At 33.5% G+C, this 27,056-nt stretch overlaps 1 protein-coding gene and 1 long non-coding RNA gene across 2 annotated transcripts; both read right to left on the reverse strand.

The window, feature by feature from the left end:
* LOC110266823 lies at positions 1,082-2,996 on the reverse strand. Its single transcript, XM_021111852.1, has 9 exons — positions 2,905-2,996; positions 2,658-2,785; positions 2,490-2,574; positions 2,264-2,396; positions 2,035-2,192; positions 1,795-1,918; positions 1,507-1,689; positions 1,357-1,422; positions 1,082-1,276 (listed from the first exon to the last, which is right to left on the reverse strand). The coding sequence occupies exons 1-9, from the start codon at positions 2,994-2,996 to the stop codon at positions 1,082-1,084; spliced, it is 1,164 nt and encodes a 387-aa protein (XP_020967511.1).
* LOC107619779 lies at positions 13,589-20,956 on the reverse strand. Its single transcript, XR_001615788.2, has 4 exons — positions 20,341-20,956; positions 15,014-15,049; positions 14,026-14,900; positions 13,589-13,936 (listed from the first exon to the last, which is right to left on the reverse strand). It is a non-coding gene; the product is annotated as an uncharacterized LOC107619779 (long non-coding RNA).

The following is a 27,056-nucleotide window of genomic DNA, read 5'->3' on the forward strand; positions in this document are numbered from 1 at the left end:
TATTTGAGAAGAATAAAGTAGAAAAAAATGCATGAAAAGATGTGTAGGTCCTGAACGTGATCAGAAAAAAAAAAGCAGGTATAAACAGTTTATACAGAGTTATCATTAATTTTAGATATGTAGTTTATACAAAGTTATCATTAATTTCAGACATGTCAAAGGAATAAGAAATAAACTTTAGTTATAAGAAGATATTATAGCTGGTCATTGTTGGTTTTCTCCATAATTTTTTTATCACCTTTAATTTATTTTTTCTTTCATATTTTAATTTTTTTATTAAATTTTTTATTGTAATTTTATTATAATATGAATTGTTGAAATTCCGATGAAGTGTAAATGTGGAAAATTAAATTTATTATTACCAAGTGATAAGAATGGTCATATTATTTCTAATGAATCAGGTAATTACTTAATATAAGTAGTATATTTATAAAATAGTGTGATGGCAAAAATTTTAAACACCGAAAGACATACGTATTAAAAATTCTTACATGAAGAACTTATAAGAATAAATCAATGGTTTTATGGTTGGTTGAAAGATAACAATCAAAAAATAATTAAAGGATAAGAAAATACTAAATATTCTTCGTAGTTTAAAAAATGTAACATTTGTATTGAAAGTGAGATACTTATTACTTATTATTATGATATTAAACTTTATATGCTAAAAGAAATTGGCTAATAATAATTACCGTAGCTGCCGTGAAGGCATATACTCATGTGTATTGAATATTGAGAAACACATACTAAATTTAACAGAACTCGTGATAAAACATAGATCATAAAAAAAGATATCATTCTTAGGAGTTAAATAATATAGACAAACTTTATGCAAATCATAGATCACACATATTATTTGGTACATAATAATTAAAAAACATAAAAAAAGATACAGATATGAAACAAAGGATAAACACGTGATAAGATAAAAATAACAAACACAGTCATAAAACTAAAGAGACTGATTTAACGTGTTAAACCAGTCATTATTTTAATTCAAAGCTAAACGTAATGAAATTTTTTCGGACCATACTTCAAACCCCTTGGCTATATGACCAAATGTTACATGCTTATAAATTCACTAATCTTCATGAAGTTTTTCAACCATTCCCTCTTCATCAATAATAACTTTTCTACACTTGGATGATGAGACATTAGCAGGATACAGATCAATCAACTTTTCTGACAATCCAGTAGGAATTAATCCGTTCTTTGGTGTTGTGAATGAGTCATTATTATCATCACCCAAAATCTCTGCAGATGAAGAAGAAGATCCCTGGATAAAAAATAAAATAATTAATAAAAAGTAATTAACAAAAACAGTCCAAAAATATTTCATAAGAAAAATTAGTGCACCTTAATAGTATAAGTTGAACCAGTTTGGATGCTCATAAGTTCAGAATTCTCAGAACCAAGGTTTTTCTATTGCATTTAAAAAAAAATTTTGAACTCATAAGTATCAATAATCAATAATAATAATAATTATACAAAAATATAAATATGTACATCGTATATGTTATACTTGTCCACAAAGGCAAAAATAATAGAAATCTCTCCACATATCTTTATGACTATTATCTTGCATGGTTGGAAGGAATTAATATCTTCAATCTTAACAGAAACCTTGAATAAGAACTTCTTATTCTTAAAGGAGTCCAACTCAATGGGATATTTCTCATTTATCCCACCCTGCGATAAAAGAAAATATGATTAATAATATGTTGAATTAACAAAAGAAAAAAAAAGAGTATTGCACTATATTGCGTATTTTTGACACATGACATAAAATAGTACCCTGGTTAACTGAGCAAGCCTAAGTTCAGAAGCAGTAGATCCAAAGAATTTAGTTGCTTCCTTGTCATATATAATAAATGATGTTGTGTTCGTGTCATCGGCAACCCTTAAATTAATGCTATACCTGATTTTTTTAAAGAACGATTTTTAAGTTCAAAAATTTGAAAATTAGGTAATTTAGTGATCAAATACTTTGTACATAAATATAAAATTATTAAATAATTTATTACTGCATTTTACCTTGGAGTATGAGAGGTTGGAAAAGTATCACAAATAGTACAATGATAAGAATTATCAGCTTCTTTTAGTGAATGAAAACATTGTTTACATCCCTTATACCACCAACCATTATTTGAATCGAGGGCAACAATAGTTCCAATAGTAACAAATGAACCATCCTAATAAACAAAATAATCAGAAAAGTTATTAATAAAAAAAATTAAATTATGTATATAATATAAAATGAAACCTCAAATAACTCTTTCAGCTCGCATATAGGCTTATATGTGGATTGGTTAAGGAGATCATCTTCAAGATTGTAGGCAGGATCTGCAGCAATTTTGCTCAACTGATTTGAAAAAGGGACTCCGAACATTATAATTCTGTAATAAAATTATTAAAATGTTAATTATTTAAACTAATGTAGCAAGATAAATATTGTACGTAAATAGCATAAAAATATTGAATGGCATAACCTTTTTCTGAAATCCTTAACCTCTTGAAAGTCAAGATTGATATAAAGAATGGAATTATAATTGGTATTTGATATACCCAAAGTCCCTGTTTAATGATAAATGAATATGGTTAGGAAAGAATGATTCTTAATTCTAGTATTGATTAACTATATGATTGTAATTCTCTACCTTTGAACATGTTGAATTTTGCAAACTGCATAATGATAATATACTCAGAGGTTTTCTGTTTCTCAATATGTTTGACCAATTTTGTAACAAATTCCTCCCATAGGGTGCACCTGATCTTGTCATGTCCCCTAGGAAAAAACCGTACATTAACCAATATTAGAAGTAGAAAAAAAACTTCGAAGGTGATTGGAATATAATATACTATGTACACGATATATTAAAAAATATTGAGAACGTGATTATTTACTCCATGTCATCTAGCTCGACCACGATGTAGATTGATTTCTTTCCATTTCTTGAGAAATCATTAATATCTCCTTTAGCAGTGAGCAGTCCCATAACATCTTTAAAGAGTTAATATAAATTTGAGATTTTGTGCGTTTAAGAATGAAAAAATATGAATAACTAAACTATGTAGAAACACGTACGAATAAGATGCGATTGAGCATTACTATGGTTAAGAATAAGCTCATTGGAAACAAAACGAAAGACATTGGTAGGGAGGTTGATGAGCGGATAATTTATACGCTTTTTGGCATTGTTTTTAGTATGTTTTTAGTAGGATCTAGTTACTTTTAGGGATGTTTTCATTAGTTTTTATGTTAAATTCACATTTCTGGACTTTACTATGAGTTTGTGTATTTTTCTGTGATTTCAGGTATTTTCTGGCTGAAATTGAGGGACTTGAGCAAAAATCAGATTCAGAGGTTGAAGAAGGACTGCTGATGCTGTTGGATTCTGACCTCCCTGCACTCAAAATGGATTTTCTGGAGCTACAAAACTCAAAATGGCGCGCTTTCAATTGCATTGAAAAGTAGACATCCAGGGCTTTCTAGCAATATATAATAATCCATACTTTGCTCAAGTTTAGACGACGCAAACTGGCGTTCAACGCCAGCTCTCTGCCCAATTCTGGCGTCCAGCGCCAGAAACAAGTTACAAAGTGGAGTTCAACGCCCAAACTGGCACCAAAACTGGCGTTCAACTCCAGGAATGACCTCTACACGTGTAACACTTAAGCTCAGCCCAAGCACACACCAAGCGGGCCCCGGAAGTGGATTTATGCATCAATTACTTACTTCTGTAAACCCTAGTGACTAGTTTATTATAAATAGAACTTTTTATCATTGTGTTCACAGTCTTGGTTACTCCGGTTCCCCTCTGGGGCCGAGACCAATGAACTCCATTATCACTTATGTATTTTCAACGGTAGAGTTTCTACACTCCATAGATTAAGGTGTGGAGCTCTGCTCTTTCCTCAAAGATTAATGCAAAGTACTACTGTTTTTCTATTCAATTCATCTTATTTCGCTTCTAAGATATTCATTCGCACTTCAACCTGAATGTGATGAACGTGACAATCATCATCATTCCTTATGAACGCGTGCCTGACAACCACTTCCGTTCTACCTTCGATTGAACGAGTATCTCTTAGATTACTAATACAGGGGACCGAGTCCGAGATATTGGGATCTTCGTGGTGTAAGCTAGAATGATGGCGGCATTCAAGAGAATCCGGAAAGTCTAAACCTTGTCTGTGGTATTCTGAGTAAGATTCAATGATTGAATGACTGTGACGAGCTTCAAACTCGCGATTGCTGGGCATAGTGACAGACGCAAAAGGATAGTAAATCCTATTCCAGCATGATCGAGAACCGACAGATGAATAGCCGTGCCGTGACAGGGTGCGTTGACCACTTTCACTGAGAGGATAGGATGTGACCATTGACAAGGGTGATGCCTCCAGACGATTAGCCGTGCTGTGACAGGGCATTTGGATCATTTTCCCGAGAGAAGACCGAAAGTAGCCATTGACAATGGTGACGCATTACATAAAGCCAGCCATGGAAAAGAGTAAGACTGATTGGATGAAGACAGCAGGAAAGCAGAGGTTCAGAGGAACGAAAGCATCTCTATTTGCTTATCTGAAATTCTCACCAATGATTTACATATGTATTTCTATCCCTATTTTATTAATTATTTTCGAAAACTACATAACCATTTGATATCTGCCTGACTGAGATTTACAAGGTGACCATAGCTTGCTTCATACCAACAATCTCCGTGGGATCCGACCCTTACTCACGTAAGGTATTACTTGGACGACCCAGTGCACTTGCTGGTTAGTTGTGCGAAGTTGTGAACCATGGTATTGGCATCATGTTTTTGGCGCCATTACCAGGGAAAGAAAGAGCGATGAATTTTACATAATCAAAGTGTAATCACAATTTTTGCACACCAAGTTTTTGGCGCCGTTGCCGGGGAAAGAAAGAGCGATGAATTTTACATAATCAAAGTGTAATCACAATTTCTGCGCACCAAGTTTTTGGCGCCATTGCCGGGGATTGTTCGAGTTTGGACAACTGACGGTTCATTTTGTTGCTCAGATTAGGTAATTTTCTTTTTGTTTTCTTTTCAAAAAATTTTTCAAAAATCTTTCAAAAATTTTCTCATCTGTTTTCGAAAAAAAAATTTTAAAATAAAAATGTTTTCAAAAATAAATTATTCTATGGCTTCAAAACTTTCAAGAATGAATTCTAGAGTTTCATGGTAACATGTTGAATCCTATCTAGCTGAAAAGCCATACCCAAACCCCTTTGGGATTGGTCTTCAACTAATCACCTCAATGGATGTAAATCCATTCTAAAGCTTGAATGGCTATTAAGCCATGTCTGACCCTTTGATTGGAGCTTTAGACTGAAGAGCACAAGATTCCTGGAATTCATATTAAAGATTTCGAAATCCTTATTTTTGTTTTTCAAATAATTTTCGAAAAAAATACAAAAAAATTAGAAAATCATAAAAATCAAAAATATTTTTTGTGTTCTTGTTTGAGTCTTGAGTCATGTTATAAGTTTGGTGTCAATTGCATGTGCATCTTGCATTTTTCGAAAAAAATCATGCATTCATAGTGTTCTTCATGATCTTCAAGTTGTTCTTGGTAAGTCTTCTTGTTTGATCTTTGCATTTGCATGTTTTGTGTCTTTTCTTGTTTTTCATATGCATTCATGAATTCTTTATGTCTAAGCATTAAAGAATTCTATGTTTGGTGTCTTGCATGTTTTCTTTGCATTAAAAATTTTTCAAAAATGTGTTCTTGATGTTCATCATGTTCTTCATAGTGTTCTTGGTGTTCATCTTGACATTCATAGCATTCTTGCATGCATTCATTGTTTTGATATAAAAATCTCATGCATTGCATCATTTTCATGTTTTTCTCTCTCATCATTCAAAATTCAAAAATAAAAAAAAATATATTTCCCTTTTTCTCTCATCAAATTCGAAAATTGAGTTGACTTTTTCAAAAATTTTTAAAAATCAAGTTGTTTCTTATGAGTCAAATCAAATTTTCAATTTGAAAATCTTATCTTTTTCAAAATCTTTTTCAAAAATCAAATCTTTTCCATTTTTCTTAGTTATTTTCGAAAATTTTAAAAATATTTTTTTCAAAAATCCTTTTCTTATTTTTATATCAAATTTTCAAAAATAACAATAACAATTAATGTTTTGATTCAAAAATTTCAAGTTTGTTACTTGCTTGTTAAGAAAGATACAAACTTTGAGTTCTAGAATCATATCTTGTGATTTCTTGTGAATCAAGTCATTAATTGTGATTTTAAAAATCAAATTTTTTTTTTCAAAAACTAATTTCTATCATATCTTTTCAAAAATATCTTCTTATCATATCTTTTTCAAAAACCTGATTTCAAAATATCTTCTCTAACTTCCTAACTCCTTATCTTTTCAAAATTTGTTCTAACTAACTAACTAACTTTTTGTTTGTTTCTATCTTTTTCAAAACCACCTAACTAACTCTCTCTCTCTAATTTTCGAAAATATCTCCCCCTTTTTCAAAATTTCTTTTTAATTAAACTAATTATTTTATTTTTTATTTTTTATTTGAATTTTCGAAAAACCATTAACCCTTTTCAAAATTAATTTTCGAAAATTACTAACCTTTTTTAAAAACTAATTTCAAAAATCACTAACTCTTTTTCAAAAATTATTTTCGAAAATTCCCCTTCTCTCTCATCTCCTTCTATTTATTTATTCATCTACTAACACTTCATCCCACCCAAATTCGAACCCCCTCTTCCATTTGTGTTCGAATTTCTTCTTCTTCTCTTCTTCTACTCACATTGGGAGCTCTATACTGTGGTAAAAAGGACCCCTATTATTATTATTATTTTTCTGTTCTCTCTTTTTCATATGAGCAGAAGCAAGGACAAGAACATTCTTGTTGAAGCAGATCCAGAACCTGAAAGGACTCTGAAAAGAAAACTAAGAGAAGCTAAATTACAACAATCCAGAGAGAATCTTTCAGAAATTTTCGAACAGGAAGAGGAGATGGCAGCCGAAAATAATAATAATGTAAGGAGAATGCTTGGTGACTTTACTGCACCTAATTCCAATTTACATGGAAGAAGCATCTCCATTCCTGCCATTGGAGCAAACAACTTTGAGCTGAAACCTCAGCTAGTTTCTCTGATGCAGCAAAACTGCAAGTTTCATGGACTTCCATCTGAAGATCCCTTTCAGTTCTTAACTGAATTCTTGCAGATATGTGACACTATTAAGACTAATGGAGTAGATCCTGAAGTCTACAAGCTCATGCTTTTCCCATGGAGAGTCTCAACAAAGCTCTGCACATCTGTGAGGCTCCATGAGAGCCCACTGTCAAGCTATTGACATTAAAGAAGCGCTTGTTGGGAGGCAACCCAATTTTTATCTAACTATATTTTTCTTGGTTATATGTCTTTATAGGTTCATGATCATGTGGAGTCACAAAATAAATAAAAAATTTTGAAAACGGAATCAAAAACAGCAGAAGAAAAATCACACCCTGGAGGAAGCATCTGCCCGGCGTTCAACGCCAGAACAGAGCATGGTTCTGGCGCTGAACGCCCAAAATGGGCAGTATCTGGGCGCTGAACGCCCAAAATGGGCATCATCTGGGTGCTGAACGCCAGAATTGCACCCTGGAGAGGAGCTGGCACTGAACGCCCAGAACAAACATGGTTCTGGCGTTCAACGCCAGAAATGGGCAACAAATGGGCGTTGAACGCCCAAAATAGGCACCAACCTGGCGCTGAACGCCCAGAGTTGTGTGCAAGGGCATTTTACATGCCTACTTTGGTGCAAGGTTGTAAATCCTTGAACACCTCAGGATCTGTGGACCCCACAGGATCATCTCAGGATCTGTGGACCCCACAGGATCCCCACCTACCTCCACTCACTTCTTCTCACCCCTCTTTCACACAATCCCATAAACACTCTTCCCCAAAACCCTTCACCAATCACCTCAATCTCTCTTCCCCATCACCTCTTCACCACTCACATCCATCCACTCTTCCCCATAAACCTACCTCATAAACTCCACCTACCTTCAAAATTCAAAATCACTTTCCCACCCACACCCACCCTATATGGCCGAAACCTCACCCCCCTCCCTTCCCTATATAAAGCCTTCCATTCTCCCTCATTTTCACACAACACAACCCTCTATACCCTTCTTGGCCGAAACACAACCCCTTCTCCCCCTCCTCCATTTCTTCTTCATCATCATCTATTCTTTCTTCTCTTGCTCGAAGGTGAGCAAAAGATTAGAGAAGAGGTGGAAGTTCATGAGATTATACCTCAAGAACTCTACAAGGTGGCTGACAAGTCCTCCACTATGGCAAGATTAGCCTTTTCTCACCTCATTTTCCACCTATGCAATTCGGCTGGGGTTGACATAGAGGGAGATATCCTCATTAAAGAGGACAAGCCCATCACTAAGAAAAAGATGGAGCAAGCAAGAGAGCCCATTCATGGAGCTCAAGAGGCGTATGAAGCTCATCACCATGAGATCCCGGAGATGCCTCAAATGCATTTTCCTCCACAAAACTATTGGGAGCAAATAAACACCTCCCTAGGAGAATTGAGTTCCAATATGGGACAACTAAGGGTGGAACAGCAAGAGCACTCCATCATCCTTCATGAAATTAGAGAAGACCAAAAAGCAATGAGGGAGGAACAACAAAGACAAGGAAGAGACATAGAAGAGCTCAAGGACATCATTGGTTCCTCAAGAAGGAAATGCCACCATCACTAAGGTGGATTCATTCCTTGTTCTTATTTCTTCTTTTTTTCGTTTTCTATGTTATGTGCTTATCTATGTTTGTGTCTTCATTACATGATCATTAGTAATTAGTAACTATGTCTTAAAGTTATGAATGTCCTATGAATCCATCACCTCTCTTAAATGAAAAATGTTTTAATTCAAAAGAACAAGAAGTACATGAGTTTCGAATTTATCCTTGAACTTCGCTTAATTATATTGATGTGGTGACAATGCTTCTTGTTTTCTGAATGAATGCTTGAACAGTGCATATGTCCTTTGAAGTTATTGTTTAAGAATGTTAAATATGTTGGCTCTTGAAAGAATGATGACTAGGAAACATGTTATTTGATAATCTGAAAAATCATAAAAATGATTCTTGAAGCAAGAAAAAGCAGCAAAAACAAAGCTTGCAGAAAAAAAAATAGGCGAAAAAAATAGAAAAAAAAAAAAGAAAAAGCAAGCAGAAAAAGCCAATAACCCTTAAAACCAAAAGGCAAGGGCAAATAAAAAGAATCTCAAGGCTTTGAGCATCAGTGGATAGGAGGGCCTAAAGGAATAAAATCCTGGTCTAAGCGGCTAAACCAAGCTGTCCCTAACCATGTGCTTGTGGCGTGTAGGTGTCAAGTGAAAACTTGAGACTGAGCGGTTAAAGTCAAGGTCCAAAGCAAAAAAAAGAGTGTGCTTAAGAACCCTGGACACCTCTAATTGGGAACTTTAGCAAAGCTGAGTCACAATCTGAAAAGGTTCACCCAATTATGTGTCTGTGGCATTTATGTATCCGGTGGTAATACTGGAAAATAAAGTGCTTAGGGCCACGGCCAAGACTCATAAAGAAGCTGTGTTCAAGAATCATCATACTGAACTAGGAGATTCAATAACACTATCTAAACTCTAAGTTCCTATAGAAGCCAATCATTCTGAACTTCAATGGATAAAGTGAGATGCCAAAACTATTCAAGAGGCAAAAAGTTATAAGTCCCACTCATATGATTGAAGCTATGTTTCATTGATAGTTTAGAATTTATAGTATATTCTCTTCTTTTATCCTATTTGATTCTCAGTTGCTTGGGGACAAGCAATAATTTAAGTTTGGTGTTGTGATGAGCGGATAATTTATACGCTTTTTGGCATTGTTTTTAGTATGTTTTTAGTAGGATCTAGTTACTTTTAGGGATGTTTTCATTAGTTTTTATGTTAAATTCACATTTCTGGACTTTACTATGAGTTTGTGTGTTTTTCTGTGATTTCAGATATTTTCTGGCTGAAATTGATGGACTTGAGCAAAAATCAGATTCAGAGGTTGAAGAAGGACTGCTGATGCTGTTGGATTCTGACCTCCCTGCACTCAAAATGGATTTTCTGGAGCTACAGAACTCAAAATGGCGCGCTTCCAATTGCGTTGGAAATTAGACATCCAGGGCTTTCCAGCAATATATAATAGTCCATACTTTGCTTAGGTTTAGACGACGCAAACTGGCGTTCAACGCCAGCTCTCTGCCCAATTCTGGCGTCCAGCGCCAGAAACAAGTTGCAAAGTGGAGTTCAACGCCCAAACTGGTACCAAAACTGGCGTTCAACTCCAGGAATGACCTCTACACGTGTAACACTTAAGCTCAGCCCAAGAACACACCTAGCGGGCCCCGGAAGTGGATTTATGCATCAATTACTTACTTCTGTAAACCCTAGTGACTAGTTTATTATAAATAGAACTTTTTATCATTGTATTCACAGTCTTGGTTACTCCGGTTCCCCTCTAGGGCCGAGACCAATGAACTCCATTATCACTTATGTATTTTCAATGGTAGAGTTTCTACACTCCATAGATTAAGGTGTGGAGCTCTGCTGTTCCTCAAAGATTAATGCAAAGTACTACTGTTTTTCTATTCAATTCATCTTATTTCGCTTCTAAGATATTCATTCGCACTTCAACCTGAATGTGATGAACGTGACAATCATCATCATTCCTTATGAACACGTGCCTGACAACCACTTCCGTTCTACCTTCGATTGAACGAGTATCTCTTAGATTACAAATACAGGGGACCGAGTCCGAGATATTGGGATCTTCGTGGTGTAAGCTAGAATGATGGCGGCATTCAAGAGAATCCGGAAAGTCTAAACCTTGTCTGTGATATTCCGAGTAGGATTCAATGATTGAATGACTGTGACGAGCTTCAAACTCGCGATTGCTGGGCGTAGTGACAGACGCAAAAGGATAGTAAATCCTATTCCAGCATGATCGAGAACCGACAGATGAATAGCCGTGCCGTGACAGGGTGCGTTGACCACTTTCACTGAGAGGATAGGATGTGACCATTGACAAGGGTGATGCCTCCAGACGATTAACCGTGCCGTGACAGGGCATTTGGATCATTTTCCCGAGAGAAGACCGAAAGTAGCCATTGACAATGGTGATGCTACATAAAGCCAGCCATGGAAAGGAGTAAGACTGATTGGATGAAGACAGTAGGAAAGCAGAGGTTCAGAGGAACGAAAGCATCTCTATTCACTTATCTGAAATTCTCACCAATGATTTACATAAGTATTTCTATCCCTATTTTATTAATTATTTTTGAAAACTACATAACCATTTGATATCCGCCTGACTGAGATTTACAAGGTGACCATAGCTTGCTTCATACCAACAATCTCCGTGGGATTCGACCCTTACTCACGTAAGGTATTACTTGGACGACCCAGTGCACTTGCTGGTTAGTTGTGCGAAGTTGTGAACCATGGTATTGGCATCATGTTTTTGGCGCCATTACCAGGGAAAGAAAGAGCGATGAATTTTACATAATCAAAGTGTAATCACAATTTTTGCGCACCAGAGGTTGATATCTAGTACAACCCTAAGCTGAGTTTCTCTCTTGAAATAAATCCGGTGCGAATGATTTGCTGGTTTATATTTCTGATCATTTAAAGCAACTGAGAATTTGATACCATGTAAATCTTACCTTCAGATAAATCACCTTCAAAAAACCTTCTGTGAGGACTCCTAATTGAGCATTGGATACGATCACCCTACACATATAAGCTAATTTAAAATTAAGTTGAAGCAGCACAGTAATTAAATTAGTTTTATTAGTAGAATATCTTGCAAAAAATAACATTACCACTTCATCCATTGCTGCCATCTCCAACATGGACTTTTGAAATTTCTGTTCTTTGGGAGAGATCGTCTATAGCTTCATAATTCTTACTTTTAACATATAGTTTTGGCTTTCATTAGCAGCCTCAATATCCTTGATTAATTTGAAATGTGAGGACATTGCTTAAAATTAGTTAAGGAGAATAGGAAAAGATATAAGGTTTATTCGGTTAGGGAAGGGATGAGTAGAGTTCTTGGTGTGGTAGAACAGATGGAATAAGTTTCATATATATAACATGAAGAATAATAACTAAAGTCTTGTAAAAGAAATCAATGCATTTTTAAAAAATATTAGTTTATTAGGTTATTGATTGTTGTAAACAGGTATGATAACTTGCTGCAAGAAAAATAGGACATATCAATGTAACTTAGTGTAACGAAATTGACATTGTCAAAGAAAAAGGTTGCACATGAAATTATAAGTGCCAGATGTAACTAAGTTCACATAAAAAAATAATGCCATAATAGTTGGTGAATTATAGTGAGCATGGATCTCATTTGCTTGTTTCAAAGTTGAACACTTCTCCAATAAGGTTATTAATTTGGGAGCTCCCACCATTAAACTTTTCTAAATTATGTTGCTAGAGAAGCAAGAAAAGAAAGAAACTTTAGGCACTGCTTGATTAGTGATGCAATTATTGAGATGGATTATATGTCATGGGGAAGAAGAGAGACTAAGAAAAGAGGAAAAGTTAACCGTATAGATTAATATAAATATTATATTATCTTTAATAAATAAATTTTATTAATTTATATATAAAAATTTTAAAAATTATATTAATTTATATATGTACAATTTTAATAAATATAAATATAAATTATATATTTTTTATGTATAAAATTTTTATAAATATAAATACAAATTATTATTATTTAAATACTAATAAAAAATAATAATATTTACTGAATATATAGGATTGTTATTTAAAAAATTTTAGTTTACTTTTTGGTGTTAATAGGTATGAAAAAGAATGAGAATGGAAGTGATCAGTGAACCTAACACACACCTATATGACCTAATGTGAGATTGAGATGAGATAAAAGGGGGTAAGTGATTAATCCAAGCAACAGTGCAATTTTTAGTCGAAAACAAAGTGTAACCCACTCCCTTACCCTTCACACCCTTCACGAAAGTGACTTTATATATATATATATCAACAATTCAACACCATGTTCAAGTTCATGTCCTTGTACGGAGAAGAACAAAAGAATGCTTCTAAATTAAAGTACACCTAGTTACTCTTATCAGATTAAGCTTTAATTTGTTGATTTTCCACTAATTTCAATATGTATCTAATATAAAATCTATACTCTACAAAATTCGTGTGAAAAAAAATTACAACTTATTTAACTTGCTCATTAGTAATTATGTTGTGTGGAGTGAAACTATTAATATTAGCTGAAATGGCCACCTCTTTTATCTTATGTTCTAGCACTTTTATTTTTATTATAACATTAAATTAGATTACATGCATGAATAAGAAGCAACAGTGCAATGGGAAGTTTTTCGTCATGATCCTGGATTGGATTACAGTAAATTGTAATATGTGTTGACATCAATCAAATAACAGAGACGGATTTAAAAACATAAATTTATATCATTGAAACCATGCAACTCAAAATATGAAAATTTGAAAATCACTATGATCAAATATATTAGATCCATTACATATATAAATAGAAGATCCAATAAAGATATTATAAAGAAATCTATATTATAATTAGTAACCAAAAGGATCAACACGGTAATATGGCGAATAAAACTCCTAATAAATACTAAATTCTCAAAACTTCTAAAGTCATGGATTTCTCATCATCAACAGGGACGGTAAACTTGACCACACTCCTTTGCACTATTCCATGTTGAAGGCAGAATCTACGCCATCCTCGAGCAAGAAATACCTCCGATGAAGTAGAACCCCTCCATTGAAGACCCATTATGAACGATGGTCCAGTTGGTTGTCGTACATTGACAAATGAAAGTCTGGAAGGGAATGCCACAGAAGCAAATTTTGAAGGCAACAACTGAATAGAATTAAGAGGAAATGGAGTAAATAATTTTAACCATGAAACAAATAATAGCAAACGGCAAAACTAAGGAAAAGAAACTTTACCATTAAATAATGTGTTGCCTGATAATCAGACACGGATTTCTCAATTGAATATACTTGTCAATTATTAGGAGAACCGGGTTGAGATATTACTTCAATAGAGTAATTGGATAAAACGGGCGATAAACGTATGGACTGGTCTTTCTCAGAAATACTTGTATTAAGATTGAGTTGAGAAGTATCAAACATACTTATAGGAAAACCAAAAGTCTGACTTTCATAATGATTAGAGGTGTTATTCTTAGGTGAAGTACATTCAGTTAGTGAAAGAACTTGTTTGATAGGATCAGGATCAGATTGATATAGAATAGGGTCGAAGCATGGATCAGTATAATCATTGAAGGTGTCGAGTAATTTAAAATCCATGCTGGGTTGAACAACATTAATATCATTGAATAGATTCTGTAGGTAAAAAAACTGACCAAATTGAAATTCTGCAGTAGGTGATTTGTTTAGCCAATCATTAGAGATTTTCTTACATGATGAGGGAGTTGGAGACTTTAACAATGGTTCAAAAAAATGGTTATCTTGTAAAGATTCGTCACAAAGGTCTATAACTTCCTCAACAACAACTGAAGGTTTTATGTCCAGAGGAAGCTTCACAGGGGGAAAACAGGGCTGCTTTTCAACCATGTTATGGTCTTTTACTTCGATGGTGAGAAACTTATCCATACCAACGTAGTAAACTTGCAACCAACCACCTTCTTTCAAATCATATAACAATGCAAAGTTGTTGTAGCCACTAACAATAATGCCAGTTCGGTGACCCTTCTCGATGGCAACTTCAATCTCATTACCAGCTAAGTCATAGAACACTAATTCATTAGGTAAAAATCTTTGTACTTCTTGAAGAAGATAGATGGGATTTCACCGATATCCTGAAATTAATATGGAAAGTAAATAATGAGAATTTAAATGAGAGGGAAAAACAAATAATAAACTAAATGAAACAATCGAAAGAAAAGCAATGATATAACGATTCATAACTAACCATATCGGGGTTAATTTCCATGTAGAAGAAACGGCCCTGATCATTAAACGTGGAGGAAAGCATTGTTAATGGGAAGTGGCAAATGAGAGTAGGTTATAAGAAGGAATAGATTTCATTGATTATATATACATACAACTATTCATTGTAGATAACTCATTTCACAAACCATGAAATGATTAATTATTTGGATATATCTGTTTGGGTTCAGCTTTATAATAACTTGCGTGTAATAGTAACCAAATGGGATAATTTGTAGGTTTGGCCAAGGAAAAAAGTCAAAGAAATAAAGCATAAAAATGTCAGTAATATAATAATGAACTTAAGCAACAAACAATTATTGATTAGAAATTGTGAAATGGAATCATAACTTCCTATGCAAACGTGTAGGTGCCAGGTTCTGTGTTGCTTCGGGAAAAAAAGTTAAGGCACGGCACATACAAAAACAAATATGTGATATGTAAGTATTATCATTGAATGAAGTCTTGCAATAAAAAGATGGACAAAGTTATCTAATTTTATTAAAAATGGGCATCTTGTTTAAATTGAATTATAAGAATAAAGTCATCTAACTTTACTCTTGAAAATTTTGCAACAACATATAAGTTAAGATTACGAATGCCAATAAATTATAATAAACACATTATTATAGAATAATTGTTAACTAAAATTGTGAACAAAATTGTCAAATAATAGAAATATCTAAAAATAAGTTCATAAATATCTAAAGAATCCAATAGACTAAAAATACCATTGAAACAACAACATCAATTATACTAATCATAAAAGAAGTTGGTAATGAAATTGTCTATACACAAATCAATTATAAATGAATTGTATAATTTGTGTTTTAAATTGGTCAATCTCTCTATGGATCATTATTAAACCAATTAACTAAAAGATTTGACTATCAGATAAATCCAGGAATTAGCCCATGCTATGCACGGGAATGTAGAAAACAATTGGATACAGGTTTAAATAATGTTATTGCAATTTTAAGAGTATGATTGTTGAATAGAAAATGTATTAACTATTTAACTTTACAATTGTATGAGCTAACTGAAAAACAGCATGCTTAAAAAATGAGAAACAATGTTGATTATGCTATTTTCTTACCAAAATTGAACAAAACAAAATTGTTGACAATTATTAAAATATTGATGGAAAGGTGGGTATTTAAATATACATGCACATCAATTAAAAAAACTATGATATAATGCATAATATAATTAAGTGAAAAGAAACTGGGACATAAATAACTTGTATTTATATTGCAGATATATAAGTTATATCAATAAATCAAGAATAAATAAACCAATAAATATGTATATATAAATTGTTAGCAGTATAGTTACAAAATTACAATAGATTGTTGCTCCATCATTACGAAATCAAAGAATTCTCTCCAGTAATAAATTCATTGAATTCATGAGTACAATAAACACTGCTCATAATATAACAGATAACTCAATAAAAATATTTTCTACCTCTCAAAATAGCTACCAATTCGGACAAACTAATATTTACACACGTTAGAGGTAATAACTAATTATATAGGAGAAAAAATCAAAACAAATCACAGTCAACTTTTTCTGCAAATATTAGAAAGCAACATAGTTTTTCCAATATCTTTAGAACTTGGCAGTAGGGCCATCCTGATATTTTCATAAAAGAAAAATGAATGTGTAGGGATTCAGATTTCAGTTTTCATAAATAAAAATTACTGTTAAAAATTAAAGGATAAATTATCCGCAGTATACATATCAATTGTAGCTGAAAATAAAAGAGGATCAATTTATTATCTTGATGGTTCTATTCTTCCACTAAAATTTTTGAGAAATTGAATTTATCTCTTGGAGGATGCAAGGTGTAACAATGTTAGACTGCTTTATAGTTTAAATGAGTGAAAGGTGAAACATTCAGTCTTTTGCAATAATTGACAAAAAAAAGAAAAAAAGCATTAAAAATTCACATAGATAACTATGATAGAATGCATAATATAATCATGTGAAAAGAAACTGGGACATAAATAACTTGTATTTATATTGCAGATATATAAGTTATATCAATAAATCAAGAATAAATGAACCAATAAATATGTATATATAAATTGTTAGCAGTATAGTGATAAACCACTATTTTATGGTTTATCTTGTGCTAATTTGAGTAGTTTTTATCAATTCTTTGCATACTTATTCATACTATTTGCATGATTTTACAAATCCTTCCCAATTTTGTTCTATTATTGAAAACTTGCTTCCTAAGCCTTTAAATTGTGTATCTTTAATCCTCTATATACCATTCGATGCCGTTATCTGTGAGTTAAGTGTTTTCAGGCTATATAGGGCAGGAATGGCTTAGAGGATGGAGAGGAAGCTTGCAAAAAAATGGAAGGAACACAAGAAATAAAGGAGACAACCAGCGAGGATCGACGCGCACGCATGACTCACGCGTGCACGTGACTTGAAGCTTTTCACAGCGACGCGTACGCGTACCTGACGCGTACGCGTGACAAGCGAAATTGCATGGCGACGCATACGGGTGACACGCGAAGAGGACCATCGACGCGTACGCTTGACGTGCGCCACGTGCAGAAATCGTAGAAGACGCTGGGGGCAATTTTGGGCTGAGTTTGGACCCAGTTTTCAGCTCAGAAACACATACTAGAGCCAGGTGACAAGCAGAGACTCAACACACATTCACTTTTACACAGTTTTTAGTTTTTAGTTTTGAATCTGAGAGAAAAATACTACTTCCTCTAGGGTTCTTCATATTCATAGATTTCTAGTTTTGTGCTTTTGATTTGGATGTTGAGAAGAGTCACTACCTCCGTTGAAGTTTCTATCATTCTAGTTTGTTTCCTTATTTCCTTACTCTTTTATCACCCATTTACCCTGTTCAGAGTTACATATGGATATCTTTGATTTTGGAATTTATTAATGCAAGAAGTATTTTTACATTTAATTTCATTGTTGGCTTGAGCATCATCTTTCCTTAATTTATTATTTCAAAATTAGCTTTTATTAATTTAATTTTAGTTACCATGTCTCTTCTCTTTTCCCTTTACATGTCTACAAAATTGGCATCCATGTCAATGGAGTAGGCTCTTAACTTGACCTTGGGGTTGATTAGTAGGAGACCCTTGAATTGGAATACTCAAGTGTTAAATTGCAATTGGAAGTTGTTGGCTAACTCTCTAATCACTAACGCTAATCCTTCCATAAGAGAGGATTAGGACTTGTGAATTAGAGTTGGCTTAATTAGTTGACTTTCCTTTATTCGGTAAAGGTTAACTAAGTAAAAACAACAACCTCTTATTATTACACTTGGAAAAATTCAACAAGGATAGAACTTCCGATTGATCTTTTCCTGGTCAAGGCTTCTTTATTTCAATTACAGAAAACATCTTGTTAATTTTTATTGCTTTAATTTATAATCATTTATTTTCTGTTCTCCAACTCTAAAATTTCTCAGAAAATTCCCAACCAATAAAATAGCACTCTTTTGTCAACTCGTTGGGAGACAACCTGGGAATTCTACTCCCAGTATTTTATTCTTAAATTGTGACAACTCTTTTTAAATTGATAAGCGGAGTTTTCATCGGTTAAGAACTGTACTTGCAACGCTGTTCTTATTATAAATTTCTTAATCGGCAATTTTTTGCCCGTCATATAGTTACAAAATTACAACAGATTGTTGCTCCATCATTACAAAATCAAAGGATTCTCTCCAGCAATAAATTCATTTAGTTCATGAGTACAATAAACACTGCTCATAATATCATAGATAACTCAATAAAAATATTTTCTACCTCTCAAAATAGCTACCAATTCGGACAAACTAATATTTACACACGTTAGAGGTAATAACTAATTATATAGGAGAAAAAATAAAAAAAAAATCATAGTCAAGTTTCTCTGCAAATATTAGAAAGCAATATAATTTTTCCAATATCTTTAGAACTTAGTAGGAGGGCCATCCTGATATTTTCATAAAAGAAAAATGAATGTGTAGTGATTCAGATTTCAATTTTCATAAATCAAGATTACTGTTAAAATATTAAAGGATAAATGGTCATCATTATACACATCAAATGTAACTGAAAATAAAAGAGGATCAATTTATTACCTTGATGGTTCAATTATTCCACTGTAATTTTTTCAGAATTTGAATTTATCTCTTGGAGGGTGCAAGGTGTAACTATCTCAAAATGCTTTATAGTTTAAATGAGTGAAAGGTGAAACATTCAGTCTTTTGCAATAATTGACAAAAAAAAAAAAGAAAAAAAAGCATTAAAAATTCACATAGATAATAAAATATCTTTTTAAAATCAGTTTTAAGATCTTCATTTCAATGTTAGAGTGTTGGATTACCATATCCCAACTGTTAATTTTGAGGTTGTTTCACTGAAATATAGCATGCTTAAAAAATGAGAAACAATGTTGATTATGCTATTTGCTTACCAAAATTGAACAAAACAAAATTGTTGACAATTATTAAAATATTAACGAAAAGTTGGGTATTTAAATATACATGTACATCAAGAAAAAACTATGATAGAATGCATAATATAATCATGTGAAAAGAAACGGTGACAAAAATAACTTGTATTCATATTGCAAATATATAAGTTTTATCAATAAATCAAGAACAAATAAACCAACAAATATGTATATATAAATTGTTAGTAACATAGTTACAAAATTAAAATAGATTGTTGCTCCCTCATTACAAAATCAAACGATTCTCTCCAGCAATAAATTCATTTAGTTCATGAATACAATAAACACTGCTCATAAAATCACAGATAACTCAATAAAAATATTTTCTACCTCTCAAAATAGCTACCAATTCGAACAAACTAATATTTACACACGTTAGAGATAATAACTAATTATATAGGAGAAAAATTCAAAACAAATCACAGTCAACTTTTTCTGCAAATATTAGAAAGCAACATAGTTTTCCCAATATCTTTAGAACCTAGCAGTAGGGCCATCATGATATTTTCATAAAAGAAAAATGAATGTGTAGGAATTCAGATTTCAATTTTCATAAATAAAAATTACTGTTAAAATTTTAAGGATAAATTATCCTCAATATACATATCAACTGTAACTGAAAATAAAAGAGGATCAATTTATTATCTTGATGGTTCTATTCTTCCACTAAAATTTTTGAGAAATTGAATTTATCTCTTCGAGGGTGCAAGGTGTAACAATGTTAGACTGCTTTATAGTTTAAATGAGTGAAAGGTGAAACATTCAGTCTTTTGTAATAATTGACAAAAATACCAAAAGAATTAAGAATTCACTAAGACAATAAAATACCTTTTTAAAATCAGTTTCATGATCTTCCTTTCAATGTTAGAGTGTTGGATTCCCGATATCCCAGCCACAGAGAACTTTATTTACTGACCAGCATTCTCCCGCTGCTTTGTCCTCTGTATCCATCACCACAGCATCAGCGACAAAGACGACATCCCTTGCATTGGCTGCGACCACCACCAAAACCATACCATCATCCACCACCAAAATAGCAACCACCGCAACCACTACCATAAATCAACCACCCCGGATTGGGTTGCCTCAACAACGACAAATCCCCTGAAGCTTGGAGCCATCACGAACAGCGTCAAATCCTCCACATCCGCTCTATCACAAACTCTATAATATCCACTTCCAACTTAGATTAGAACAATAAGAAGAATAAGAAGAGGAACTAAAGTGAACGGAGAAGATGAAGTGAAAAAAGAGGAGGAACTAAAGATGAAGAAGAAGAAAAAAGATCAAAGAAGAGTATGAAGAGAGAAAAGGGGAGATACCTAATGGAGAGAGAACGTAAATAATGGGAATGATTTTTTTTCTCCAAATTTATTTTGAATTCAAAATTCAAAATATCACTAGACTGTGGCGGACAAAGCCAGAGCAATATGAAAAACGCCACGTAGGAACTCCACTATGAGCATAACCTTATTTTCAAGGAATGTTATAGGATTGCCAGGACAGAACTTTTGTTGCTATTGCATTCTTTTTTTATTTTGTTAATTGTAACGATTGTGAGTTGCTGTTTTTGTTTTTTTTATTTTGTTTTTGTTGATTATAATAATTCTGAGTTGTTATTTTTTTATTAGGTTTAATTACTCTATTGGTTCCTATAATTTTGCGAAAATTTCAATTAGGTCCTTATACTTTTTTTTCCTTTTAATTAGGTCCCTACACCAAATTTGTTTTTCAATTGAGTCCCTACACTTTTTTTCCTTTTATTTGACTCCCTGCACCAATTTTTTTTTTAGTTGGGTCCCTATATAATGAAGCCAATTACTACTAAGAGGGACCTAATTGAAAAAAAATTTGGTGCAGGGACCTAATTGAAAATTTTGTGAAACTATAGAGACCAACAGAGTAATTAAACCTTTTTATTATTATGATTTTGGAATAATTTGTTGATTATGATCTGTGGTGTGGCTGATGGTGCTGCTGCTGCCTTTTGCGCATCGGTAGGTGGTGTCCTCTTTGCCCTTGAAGAGGCAACTTCATGGTATCTATCTATTTCTGCTTAGACTATTCATTCTTACTCTCTCAATCTCATACTATCTATAGCTTGTAAATTTGATATTGAGTGAAAGAAAAACTTACTTACCAATCCAATTTTTCTAACATTCTCAATAAGATGTTAACTAGATGCAAGAGTTTACGTTGCTTTGATCATCAATGTGTAAAAAGAGTAGCAAACAAAGATGTTACATAGCATAGCCTGAAAACTCATCATTTTCTTTCTTTTTCTTTAGGTGGAGGAGTGCTCTTTGGTGAAGGACATTTTTCACCACAACAGTAGTTGCTATTGTTTTAACAGCTGCAATTCAGCTTTGCGCCACCAGGAAATGCGGCTTATTCGGAGAAGGTGGTCTGATAATGTATGATGTTGGTTCTTCCAAGGTAACATACAGTGCCGGCGACATACTAGTAGCAATACTATTGGGAGTCATTGGAGGAGTTCTTGGAATTAATAAGTAATTAATTATCAAGTTATTTCTTTTGGTCTTAGAAAAGTATGAAACTCAAAGCATCTCAGCTCTATTGATGAAAGATTATAGGTTGAATTTATATATTTGAAATTATATATAGGTTTTTTAATAATTTTATTTAATATTTAATTAAACCAGTTGAACTCCGATCGAACCAATGAACCAGTAAATTAGTAGCCTTACCGATTTATTGGCCGGTCCGGTTCTCACAATCTTGGTTTTTATGCTTAATCTCTTTAATTAATTAACTGGCAACTAATTGATTTATTGAGAAACTGAAGAACCAAAGAATTGGAAATCAGTTACTAAAGATTTATCATGAAAGATCATTGCATACGTCAAGATAAGTACCACAAGATTTGATTTCTCTAAGTGCATAAACATCTCCGAAACCCTTGGCTCTCACCATCACTGTCTTTTCTCAAATCAACACTCAAGTTCTCTGTCCGCAAGCATTCAAATTCTAAAGGTCTCAGCAAGACTCAATCTTACCCTCTTCAATCCAAGTTCTTTTAATCTAATTAGGTATTTAATATGATATTTGCTTGCTCAAGCCTTTAATCCTCGTGAAAATGATATCCACTCATCGTGGGATTACTTGAGTGATCCGGTGCACTTGACAGTATCTGTGAGTTTAAATTTTTGCTCATCAGGAGTGGACTGAATTATGCTTCCCTGGATGCTCTATTGTGTGTCTTATGCTGATAGGATATCCCTGTGATATGTGTTGCATGATCGTCTTTGTTTATTCATTTTGAGAATGTTCACACTTAACTTAAAGTATTAAAATTGATCACCTTAATAATATTTGTTTTGTGTGAACAGGACCACGATGAGTTCACGGAGGCAGAGCGCTCGGGGAGCAACTCCCAGTGGCGACCAGACGATGGAAGAGAAACCTTTATGGACATAATGAACACTATGGCTGAAGCTGTGCGTGAGGCAGCGATTGTTGCTGCTAGTGCAGTTGATCATCACGGAGCGAGGAATGGTAACAGGAATGGAGAGAATAACGTGAATGGGATGATGAGTTGGTGCATCCTGATAGACCTATGCCCCTTGCTACTTTTTTGAAAGTGAATCCATCAAAGTTCAAGGGGACTATTGTTGCAATTAAAGCTGACAACTAGTTCCGAGGCACTGAGCGATCATTGCGGGCACAACATGTTTCAGAAGAACAGCATGTGAAGTTTGCAACTTACATGCTAGAAAGAAAGGCTGAGTACTAGTGGCAAGAGATACAGCGACTGCTGCAACAGGATGAAGGTGAGATTCCTTGGAAATTTTTTAAGGAAGAATTCTATAAGAAATATTTCCCTAAGACAGTGTGTGATGCCAAAGAGATGGAACTAATGCAGTTGAGGGAGGAAAGTGTGTCGGTTATTGAATATACTCAGAAATTTGATGACTTGTGTTGTTTCTCCAAGATTTGTCAAGGGAACCCAGCGAACTTTGAGGAATGAAAGTATCTGAAGCTTGAAGGGAGACACCGAGAAAAACTGATAAATTCTGTTGTTCCGCTAGAGATAAGGAACTTTGCTGAATTAGTGAATAAAAGTCAACTGGTGAAAGAATGTTCGAAGAAACTGGCGATAGCTCGAGAAAAACGTAGGGAGGCCTTAAGAATAGACTTTATTTAGGATTTACCCCCTCAAGGTGACAACTTTAAAGCCATTGGTCAGTTTCAATGCCAAAATAAAAATCAACGGGATGGTGACTTTCTCACTTGTAACAATAGCAACAATAATAACTATAATCCGGGATAAGAAAGAGGCCGACCTCAGCAAACTCGGGGCATTTCGGTATGCTCAAGGTGTAGAAAAGACCATGGTAGTAGTCCCTATCGATACGGTACAAAATCATGTTATTACTGCAAAAGGAAAGGCATCTGGTAAGAGACTGCCGAAAGAAGATGGCAGATGAGTCTTCTGGTTCCCAACACCAAGGAAGAGTGTTTACCATGACTACTGGAAATACCAATAGACCCAGTTCTTTCACTCGAGGTGAGTACTACACTATAAATTTATTTGTGATAGATGTTACTACAACTTCTTTTGTGTACGTTAAATTTTGAGGGCAAAATTTTTTGTTAAGGAGAGTAGAATGTAATGACATAGTTTTCAGTGAAACGAAATTTTCTGGAACGTTCAGTGAAGCAGGCACTTCTACTGCACATGCACTGTATCATCAAGCACCTCGTCATGTCATTAGCTACTAAACTAGCGAAAAATTGCATTTTCAAGCCACTTCAATTAGAAATTTCAAAAATCTGAGTATACGGTTAGACTCCGCTTAACGAGCTAATTTTAAATATGCAGAAAAAAATAAATAATAATATAATAACCGGGTCTAAAATCTACCGGCACTCTCTAATGAACTTAGATATGATAATGCTTCATCATAAATCTTCTATCCTCATGATTATCATATTATTAGTGTCATTTATACTAGTAATTCATATGTTTATCTCAAGATGTACTATTACTTTGTTCTAATACATCTAGCTTTAGTAATGATCTCCTAAAAGATATTTTAACTAACAAACTAGGTGACTAAGCACCATAATGCCACGGCCTCATCTTCATTTAACACCACCAGCTTCCTTCTTCTTCCTCCTTGGCCAAAACTCATGAAAGAAAATTATGAAAACTTTCATGAACACTTAGCCTTCAAACTCAGTTTTCTTGAAATCTAAAACTCCCACAAAAAATCTAAACCGATTAAAGTGTTTTTCTCTTTTTTTTCTCTACACACCCATACCAATTTTCATGGAGTAAATCAAGGTATAGTGGTTGTTCTTTCCTCATGAAAGTTTCATCCATGAAGAGCCATGTTTAACTTGTTGTTTTTGATATTTTCTCTTTACATCTCTTGTCTAGGTGCCTTATGAACCAAGTAATCTTCAATTTCAGCAAGAGAGAGATGAGGGAATCCTTTCTAATATTCTGAAGTAGGTTTAGTTTTTGTGTGCATCATGGTTTTAAAGTTTGTTTTGATTGAAAACTAGGTGAAAAAGTGAGCTAGAAACCTCCCAAGTGTAATTGTTTTTTAGGGCTACAACAAGAGATAAGGTTTGGCTAAATTATAAACGGTTAATTGTGTTCTTGATGTGTGAATGTTGAACTGATGTTTGATACTTGAAATTGGATGTTTATATGTTTGATTTTTTATGAAACTTTGATGATTTATATGCTTGACAATTTGGTTTCATGGAAGAGCATGAAAACTGAACTATTCCAACTCCAAGCTTGAATCTTGATGAATTTGAGGTGGTTTGGTGGCTAGAAAATGATATTGAAAGTTAAGAAAAATTGGTTATCGAAAAATTTGAAAAACTTGCTAAAGATCAAATAAAAAATCATGAAGAAATCATGAAGGTTGTTTGGTTTCTTGGTGTTCAAGACACCAGCAGTTGAGTCACTTGGAGGATATGATAGTAATTAGTTAAAAGATTAAGGATAAAAAGGTAATTTTACAAGTTTAGGGATATTTTGGATATTAATGAAAAATCAGGGACAAAATGAAAATTTTATAAAAAGTGTGGAGGTATTTTAGTCATTATAAAAATATGTAAGGATATTTTGATAATTATGTAAGAATGTTGGGACAAAAATATAATTATTAAAAATTTTAAGGTCAAAATATAAATAGTTAAAAGTTTTGGGCCAATTTGTAATTTTCTAAAAATTTAAAGATAAAATATTATTAAATGAGTTTTAATAATAAAATATTAAGATATTATTATTTTATTAATAATAGTAGAGGAAGAAAATGGAAAGATTAGGAACAAAATGATAATTTTTTCTAAAAGTTTTAGAAAGATAATTTTAAAGCTCAGAATCTCATAATCTTCTGTATAAAACACATATGGAGAGGTATGAGAAGAGTACTATGATTTAGTAAGATGTTAAAAGAATTAAAGAAAGAATAAAATATCTTATGACAACGGAAAACTGAATGATTAAGTAGTCAATTGGCAAGGATGAGAGTTCTGTCCCGCTTGCTCAGGGTGTGGATTGATTAAATGCTAAATGCAGAGAGTACTCACGGATTGAATGATCATTGATCTTGGAAAAATCTACGGACTGTTGATTGGTTAAATGCGGGGAGTACCCACAAACTGAATGATTATTGATTTTGGAAAATCCTACGAATTGATTAATTAATGATCTCGGGGACTCCCACAGATTGAAGATCACTGTTTCCCATTATACGTATATTATGGCATCAATCTTTGTGACGATTGCCTGTTGTCATGAAGAATAGTATCTTAACCACATCGACACGTATGCACGCATTGATGCAATTGGAAAACCATATATAGGACTAATTCTTAGGTAATGTCAAGTTGTATGGTATAAACTGACACGTGAACTCGTGTCCTGTATAGGACAGACATGCATCGTACTTGGTTGCGCATATTTTTTATTATGCTTGTTGTATGAATGTATGCTTTCTTTTTTGTATTCTATTCTCTATATTTTCTGTGTGTTATTGTCTTGTATTCTTTGCTTTATACTGTTGTCTAGTAATAACAAAGAATTAAGAAACTTAACAAACAACTCCACCTTATTAAGAACCCCTAAGTTCTTACTCCAATCTTTTTTCCACAGATGGAGACGGGAGTTTTTGTCCATGGCCTGCTAGCGATCGTTTCACACGAGGATTCCATTCTGGGTATTCTTCTGAATCTAGGGCGATCCTCGTTTCTATTTGTACATGTTATGTGACTAGCTACCGTCTACATTCCGTTTATCTTGGACTTTAATTTGGGTCATCTATACATGTTCATTCTAACATGACTACATGATGGAACGCCAGTGGACTGCCTAATAATGACGTATGACCATGCAAAAGGAGTAACGGATGATAATTTGACTTTTGATAACATTCAATCTGACTCGAGTTTTGAAGACCTAGAACGTATGTTTGCTCGCTTTTGTAGTCTAAAAGGATTAGGTGGACAGAGTCTAAGTTAGCTTGGGTGCCACCTTAGAGACTTCCTGGACAAGTTAGGAC

This window comes from Arachis ipaensis, chromosome B09 (assembly GCF_000816755.2).
Source record: "Arachis ipaensis cultivar K30076 chromosome B09, Araip1.1, whole genome shotgun sequence".
Lineage (NCBI taxonomy): Eukaryota > Viridiplantae > Streptophyta > Magnoliopsida > Fabales > Fabaceae > Arachis > Arachis ipaensis.